At 37.2% G+C, this 8,992-nt stretch overlaps 1 protein-coding gene across 3 annotated transcripts; it reads left to right on the top strand.

Annotated features, from left to right (window-relative positions):
• Nucleotides 1–722: 722 nt before the first annotated feature.
• Nucleotides 723–8,083, top strand: LOC107877866 (pentatricopeptide repeat-containing protein At5g25630). Of its 3 annotated transcripts, none has more exons than XM_016724645.2 (4): nt 723–1,275; nt 2,779–2,990; nt 5,469–6,377; nt 6,978–8,083. In XM_016724645.2, exons 2-4 carry the CDS (start codon nt 2,889–2,891, stop codon nt 7,848–7,850), a joined length of 1,884 nt encoding a protein of 627 aa, XP_016580131.2. In that variant the 5' UTR covers nt 723–1,275; nt 2,779–2,888; the 3' UTR covers nt 7,851–8,083. The 3 variants fall into 3 exon arrangements, with proteins under 3 accessions (XP_016580131.2, XP_016580132.2, XP_016580133.2); XM_016724646.2 differs by having other exon boundaries at nt 1,095–1,328; XM_016724647.2 differs by having other exon boundaries at nt 1,264–2,685.
• The last annotated feature ends 909 nt before the right edge of the window (nt 8,084–8,992 follow it).

Raw genomic sequence — 8,992 nt, 5'->3', positions numbered from 1 at the left:
CCCAGCCCCCTTCCTAACACCCCCACCTACCCAGCCCCATTCCCAGCACCCCCATCCTGTTTCCAGCCCCTCCTCCAATTCAAATTTTATTTTATTTTTTTAATCTTTCCTCTCAATTCAGTTTTTTTCATATTTTTTTGGCATTAAAATTTAAATTTGAATTGAAAGTGAGTGATAGTGGATATTGAAAAATTAGTGAATTTAATGAATAAACTTGAAAAAAGTTAAAGTTTTTGTGAATTTGTTAAAGATATTCAAATTTAAAAATAAAAAATTCATTATGTTTATATATATGAATTTATAGTTAAAAATTCAAATTAGTTGGAGAAGAATTTTAATTATTCGGAATGAATTTGATGTTTAATTTGTGAGCAAAAATAAAAACATAATTATTCAAACTTTTCTACAATTTATAAATTTTTCTTATTTAATTAAATTACTTGAAGTTTAATGAAATGCTTAAAAATGACGTGGCAGCTGACGTAGGAGAATGTGTTACACTCTCCAAAAAAATGTTTAAAATATTATTTTTTAATGAGTTCAGAAGTTCAGATGATAAACATGTAAGTAGAAATGTCCAACTTATAAAACCGATATAATACAAGGATCATTGAACCATTTTGCCAAAAATTTATCATAGTAAAAGAGGATATTTATGTATTAATCTTAGTCTTATTGTTGATTTTATAAAATTCAAAAAAAAAATTCCACCAAACTTGAGAAATCAAAAATATTTATCAAAAAAATAATTTCCTCCCTACCAAATACACCCTAAGTGACAAGACCGAACAGATGTAAGAACCGTCAACTCTAGCCCCCGGGAAAGGAGGAACGGTCGAATGTGCGGAGAAAAGTAGAAAATTGTCTAATTGGTTAGATATAAGTTGGTTCGTTCTGATCGGGTCATTTTGGGCAAGAAATACACAAGAAGTTTTGATTTCAAGCAAACGGCTGGCTTGGACTTGAAGTGATGTAATTTTGAAAACGTGGAGGACTTTTATTGCTCCAGCTAATAAAACAGGGATGCTTTCTAGTGTGGTCCGAACTATAAGCCAAAACTGGCCTAAGAGAAAAGTGTTAACAGACGTGGCAAAATAGTGAGCCACAAATATTAGAGTTTGTAAATTTAACTACTCAGCTTGCCTCTCTGATTTCTGATAAAATTTGCGGATAAGATCGCACCAACAAATGCCACTACCCAACAATCCCATGTCTGACATGCATATTCTAGCTCTGCAACCATGCACCTTTTCTTCTCTTCTCATAATTCAACAGGTACCATCCATCTCCCTCCCCTTCGATATTTCTCCTACTGAATTAACTTAATGGTGATTCTTCTTCTTCTTTTATCCTCTTCTTTACTTGGGTACACAACACTGCTTATTATAACAAATTTAAAATTTGTTTCTTGAGCATGGAATCTCAATTCGTTGATAAAATTCATGGATTATCTGTCCTCTTCTCTCTTTTAGTTAATGGAAAATTTAGTACCCGTGGTTTTGTTTACAATTGCCCAGTTTATGTTGCCTCTAACGTGATAATTGAGTTTGCATCCTCTCAGATTGCAGTTCCTGACCCCCTAGGTTGTGGGTTTGGCAGATGCAGCGTGTTTCATGTAGTTTTGTCTCAGATCCTTTATATGTGCTAAAAGAAAATCAACAAATATTAGAATTTGAATCCAGTCAATTAATAGAATGGGATTTTGGGTTCTTAGCGTCTCTCTAGCCATACATGGACTCGTTACATGCTCAGATATCAGCTTGACAACACGTTGTCCTAACACTTTCATTTGTGAAATGCATTTCAAGTTCAGACTGTATTCTCGCTTGACCCTTTCTTATCAATAGGCTGATGTTTTTCCCTTGGGCTCCCAATGTTTGCTGTTTTTACTTAAGTCTGTTACAAACTGCTAACTACTTATCAACTGGATATTTATTGCTTTTGTGATAACTGTGAAATTCCTTAGCTAATTACTTCAGTGTCTGCCATGAGTAGTAGATAAAAGTAAGATGATTGCTTTTATTTTTCTTATAGAAATCTTGGCATCATTGAGGATTAGTATGACCTTAATTACCTTGCACAACCACCGCATACTATAGTGCAAACATGATACAGAGCAACTGTCCTCCTTTTCGTAATAACTGCATCTAAAACTTGAGTTTGTCCTTACTTAGCCAAGTTACACTTTTGAATACTGAAAAGATATTGTGGATCACACTGGATACCTTAAGTTCTGTAAGACAGTGAAAAACCCACTGGACTAGTCCTAGTGATTCTTTCAATTTTCACTATACCATAATGGCTAATGATAGAGCTAGCCGTAATTTGGGCAGGTAGGGGCTGCGACGCCATTTAGCTTTTCAAAATTGTCGTTTTCTGTCCTTTTTGATAGTTAAATATTTTACATATTGAAAAGAACTGAAAGTTTCTTCTAAAATATTCTCTACCGCACCCCCATCCCTATATTTTTGAGCGTTCCTTTCTTCTTGTTCCCGTATCAGTTGCCTTGCCATCCCTCCACTCTACTGGATCAAACGCTGCAAATCTGACGTGTTTACCTAGAACAACTAGAATAGTACTTTAATATGATTGGCTTTCTGTTGGTCTGAGAAGTTGAACTCTTTTGAAGCCTATACTCTGCCTTGTTGATACTTCTGGTGCAGAAATGCCCTTGTTAAAGACTTGGTATAATAAACTTCTTCACTCACACTCTTTGCTTGTTTCCCAGCTTTCTTTGCCCTTTTATTCATCACTATCTTAATAATCCGCCTTTTGCAGGGAAAATGTCCTTGAGGCAGCAGTAAGCTTCCGTGAGATTGATAAATCGAGGTAATTAATATTGCTATCATCACAAGCAGCAAGAGAATTACTAATTGGATAAGCAGAGTATGGGAGAATTTGGAAATGAGGTAGCGAAGTCTATTATTTTTGAGAAAAAGAACAATGGAACAAGTACAAGCAAGTCGAAGATTTCTGCAGCTTCCACCATGGTATTGACACACAATTGAATGGAATTTGATGATATCTTGGTCATGCTTCTAGTTTATTCTTGTACTAGTTTCTGGACATGTGTGTCTCATCTCAATTAATATAGACTTCCTAAAATAGAATATATAACATGTAAATATGTGTATAATGAGCAATTGAAAATCTGAAAGGAAAAAGTGAGAAGCCCCTAAGCATCCAAAAATGACACAAAACCAAAGAGATAAAGTTGGATTTGAAATCACACCACAAAATATATACAACAACAACACACCCAATGTATTCCCACAAAGTGGGGTCTGGGGAGGGTAAAATGTACGCAGTCCATGCCGCTACCTCCGAAGAAGTAGAGAGGCTGTTTTCGATAGGCTCCCGGCTCAAGATAAAGAATAGTAAACAAGAGCGTAATGAAACATGAAGCAGGATGAATGATAGAACATAAATAAGGAATAAGACATAATAAAATAAAAATCAGAGCAATACGAAATAAGATAAATAAGCGCAAAATGAAATAAGAGATAAGAAATAGGATATCTGAAATAGGACACCCACCTAGTAGCAACATACACTCACAGACCAAAGACACCCATCACGCCCAATCCCTCCTGACTAGGGGCTCCTACCTATGGACACAGTCGTAGGATTACTAAACCGGCTATACATAAGCTCTTCTAACTACTTGCTACAACCCACACACTCATCCTAGCCTTCTACCCTTATCTGCGATCTCCACACCTTCCTATCTAGGGTCATGTCCTCTGTAAGCTGAAGCTGCTCCTTTTCATGTCTAATCACTTCCCTCTAGTATTTCTTCGTCCTACCTTTCCTCCTCCTGAAGCCATCCAACGCTAGCCTCTCACACCTACGAACTGGGGCATCCGTGTCCCTCCTCATCACATGCCCAAATCATCTCAACCTTTCCTCCCGCATCTTGTCCTCCACCGAAGCCATTCCCACGTTTTCCCGGATAATCTCATTCTTAACTCTATCCCTCTAGTAAGCCCACACATCCAACACAACATTCTCATTTCTGCCACTTTCACTTTTTAAATATGGAAATTCTTGACTGACCAACACTTTGCTCCATACAGCATGACTGGATGGACTGCCACTCTGTAGAATTTGCCTTTAAGCTTATGGGGCACCTTCTTATCACACAACACTCCCGAGGCGAGCCTCCACTTCATCCAACCTGCTCCAATACAGTTAGAGACATCCTCATCAATCTCGCCATTTCCCTGAATCATAGCACCAAAATACTTAAAACTATCCCTCTTACAAACATCCTGGGAATCCAACCTCACCACCACATCGTACTCCTGCCTCAAGTCACTAAACTTGCATTCCATATACTCCGTCTTGGACCTACTCAACCTGAACCCCCTAGATTCAAGGATTTGCCTTCAAACCTCCAATTTTCATTCACACTCCCTGCGTCTCATCAATCAGTACTACATCCTCCGCAAACAACATACACCAAGGCACCTCCCCTTGAATACTCCGCGTCAACACGTCCATCACCAACACAAATAGAAATGGACTAAGAGTTGAACCCTGATGCAACCCTGTCTCGACCGGAAAATGCTCTGAGTCCCCTCCCGCCGTTCTCACCCGGTTCTTCCCTCCATTGTACATGTCCTTAATAGCTTTGATGTACGCCGCTGGGACCCCTCTCACCTCTAAGCATCTCCAAAGAACCTCCCTAGGGACTCTGTCATACGCCTTCTCCAGGTCGATGAACACCATGTGCAAATCCCTCTTCCTTTCCCTATACTGCTCCACCAATCTCACCAGGTGGATTGCCTCAGTGATTCTTTTGGAGCAAACTAAAAACATAAAGTGTCACATATATTAAATTACAAAATGTTATCTTTGCACATTATTTCGTAAATACAAGCCATATTCAAGCACTAAGCAGAAATTGAACTTATTGGAAGGAAAAGAAATAATATTACCTTCTGCTGGGCAAAAAGCAACAAATAAGAGGGCAATAGTTGTAGCTCTTTTTGGAGTCTAACAGAAGAGGAAAAAGAGAAATGATATACATTTGACATTGTGTGGTGACTTTTATGAAGTGCAAAGAATATGAATAGGGTATAGAAACTGACTGAAGCTCTAAAGACTAAACAAATAAATGTTGTAATATGAAAAGTTTGATGCTATAACTGATAATTTATAGAGTTTTGCATACTAACAGCCTACAATAATTACTGCATATAGATATAATACTCCCGATTTATTGCAGCTGAACTATCCAATTGACAGAAAAACGTTTTAGTTTCTAAAATGTAAGGTATTAGAGAAATAGAATTGATTCAGTGATCAGTGGTCAATTTTAATTTTCTAGGGAGGTTTTCGTAATCCAACTTTCAACTATGGAGTTTCCCATTTTTAGTATGATATATTACATGATATGATATTATGATATGATGATATATGTGTTAAGCTCTCTGTTTAGTTACCAGTGAGTGAAACTTCTGCAGGAATCTCATCTACATGAAGATCAAGCTCATCTTATTTCAACTATGGCAAATTCTATACGACAATCTTGCTGCACTACCTGCTGGGAAAGTATGAGTTGCCAAATTGTTCGTTCAAGAACAAAACTGATGAATAATTTGATTGAAAGGAAAAAACCACAAGAGGTCCAGTCAATTTTTAAGGGACTTACAGAAGAAGGACATCGGCCAACTCTTGTCACATATACAACTGTTTTGGTGGCCTTGACTCTCCAAAAACGTTTCAAGTCTATTCCGTTGCTTCTTTCCAAATTGGAGCAAGATGGACTAAAACCTGACTCCATATTCTTCAATGCCATGATAAATGCATTTTCTGAATCTGGAAATGTTAAAGAGGCTATGAAAGTTTTCCAGAAAATGAGGGAGAAAGGATGTAAGCCCACAACCAGCTCTTTTAACACATTAATTAAAGGGTTTGGAATCATTGGTAAGCCTGAAGAATCTCTGAAACTGTTGGAAATTATGTCTCTTGAAGAGAATGTGAAACCTAATGACAGAACATACAATATTCTGGTCCGAGCTTGGTGTAACAAGAACAAAATTGCAGAAGCCTGGAATTTGGTTCACAGAATGGTTGCAGCTGGTGTAAAACCTGATGTTGTTACTTACAATACTATAGCAACGGGTTATGCTCGAAACAAGGAGACTGGTAGAGCTGAAGCAATGATTTTTCAAATGCAAAATCACAAAGTGGCACCAAATTATCGAACATGTGGTATTATCGTGGATGGGTACTGTAAAGAGGGAAATATGACAGAAGCATTGAGGTTTGTTTACAGGATGAAGGATCTTGGTGTACTTCCTAATCTAGTAATATTCAACTCTCTCATCAAAGGCTTTCTCAATATCACTGATACTAATGGTGTTGATGAGGTACGCATCCATATTGGTTTTTATATCGGCAATATACTGCCCAAAATCGAAATTGTATACAGGTGCTTACATTTTCCTGAGGATGCTAAGACTAAGTTATTATTACTGTTCTTTTCTCCATTATTTTCAACATGGCTTCTTCTGTGCTACATTTCTCTCTGACCTGTTTTAATATGCTTTACTTGAGCCGAGGGTCTATTGTAAGCAGCCTCTCTCTCTTCACAAGGTAGGGGTAATGCTGCATACACACCACCCGCCCCAGACACCACTTGTGGGATTCCTCTGGGTATGGTTTTGTTGTAATTTACTGATCATTAAGTTGTGTAACTTTAAGAACTTATTACTGGGAAACCATTCTTCATTATTCTTTTTAATGTACAAAATGGTAATGGAAATATTTTAATTTTTCATGTATTAATATAAATTTTCACATATAAATAGTAAATACCCCTTGATACCAAGCATACTTTAAAAGGGTGAAAGTCACTGTAGTGTTATTTACTGTAGCTTCAGTCCTTCTGGAGAAACAAAAGGAGAAAAGAAAGGATGTTGCGTCATTCTAACCATAACATTTTTCTTATTCATTGATTAAATGTGCAGGTACTTACATTGATGGAAGAGTTTGGGGTGAAACCGGATGTGGTAACATTTAGCACTATAATGAATGCATGGAGCTCAGCTGGACTTATGGATAAATGTGAAGAGATATTTGATGACATGATCAAGGCCAGTATAGAACCTGATAGTCACGCATTTTGCATTCTAGCTAAAGGCTATGTGCGTTCTGGAGAACCTGAAAAAGCTGAAGCCCTGTTGAAAGTTCTGGCTTCATCAGGTGTACATCCAAATGTTGTGATGTTCACCACAATCATCAGTGGATGGTGCAACGGTGGACAAATGGAGTGTGCTCTGAGGGTATTTGAAAGGATGTGCAAAATGGATGTAACTCCTAACTTGAAAACCTTTGAGACCCTCATATGGGGTTATGGTGAAGCAAAACAACCATGGAAGGCTGAAGAGTTCCTCCAAATTATGGACGAGATGGGAGTATCTCCCACGAAGTATACTCTTCAACTTGTTGCAGATGCATGGCGATCAATTGGTTTCATTAATGAAGCCAAGAAAATCTCAGATGATGTGGAACGTGACGATAGGGCAATCTTGAACACACTGGAGGATAAGCAACTTGGGGACAACATTAAACGCGTTTATGCTAAAGAGATATTAAATGGTTCTCTTTCAAGCCTTAAGCAAGTAACCAACCAAAATGGGTCAGCCACCGTCAATAAAAGAAGCCAAACAGTGCTGAACAGATCCATGTCTTTTGCTGGAAGCATAAGTGTGCCAACTAAATCCAGAATTCTTCCCTATACTTGTGGATTCACAGTGAAGTTTTTGATGATATTTGACAAGCAGTGTCAAGTGCAGATAGGAAGATATGGTTTTGTGAATTCATGTAGAATGGTGGCTTGAAATTAACAAACTTCCCGTTCAGTCTATAAGGGAAGCCTCTTGAAATCAAAATGTACACCGGATTGAAGCCCTTTTTGCATCAGGATGGCTTTTACAAAAGCCTGCAATTGTACAATTGGATAATTTTTAGATGGTATTTTTCTTGAACATGTATGTGCACTGTTATCTTATTCAAAATATTACTGTTATGAAATGTATATCTTTAGGTTGAAATGATATTCATGTCCTGTCAATGTCTTGGGCTTCCACTAGGAACAGAACTAGTTACCTGCATCTTGAAGCTATCTAGTTCTTGGCAATGGATTTTAGAATGGAAACGGTGGTAATTTTATCTTCGGGAAAGTAGCAACAACATCATACCCAATGTAACTACATAAGTGGGTCTGGGGAGGGTAGAGTGTATGCAAACTTTATTTACCATGGGTGGTAGAGAGGTTGTTCCTGGTAGACCCTTCTTTTGAAGAAGAAAAAAGGAAAATAAAATAAAAGAAACGAAAAAGAAAAAGGGTGAAAAAGTCGTGGAAAAATACCATAGAGAAAATATTAAGCATTTTGAAAAGGGAAAATGGTCAAATTTACCCTTTTATTTTTAAAATTTTTAAATATACCTTTTATCATACTTCGGTGTCAAATGTACTCTCTCATACTTTAGGGCAAGATTTACCCCTCTACCTTGAGAAATTGCCTAAATATATGTTTCGTCATACGTTGGGGTTAAATTTGCCCTCGATGTCATACTTTAGGGCCAAATTTACCCTCTTTGTTAAGAAATTTTTCACTTATACCCTTCCTTTAATAGAAAAACTCAAATCAACATCAAATGAATCATTTTTTAAAAACAAAATACAACGTAATTTAACTCGCCCGATCCAACCTACAAAAATACACAACCCTCGCTCAGTTCTCTTGGTCAAATTTTTCCAATGAAGACATATACTTATCTTTCAACGTGCAGCGTAGGTTGTTTACAAATGAACAAAAATAAAATGAAATGGGGTAGTGCAGAAGCATGCAACTAGAGAACATGTCCATTACAAACTCTGTTCCTGTTCTAATTGTGTTCAATTTCAACTTTGATATGCAATTCTTTGTGCATCTAGATTCTATAATCAGTGGATAAGTTTTATGAGAAAATGATATGA

Source organism: Capsicum annuum, chromosome 7 (genome assembly GCF_002878395.1).
Source record: "Capsicum annuum cultivar UCD-10X-F1 chromosome 7, UCD10Xv1.1, whole genome shotgun sequence".
Classification (NCBI taxonomy): Eukaryota; Viridiplantae; Streptophyta; class Magnoliopsida; order Solanales; family Solanaceae; genus Capsicum; species Capsicum annuum.
Note: the sequence above shows the minus strand (reverse complement) of the source record. Positions and strands in the feature narration are given on the sequence as shown.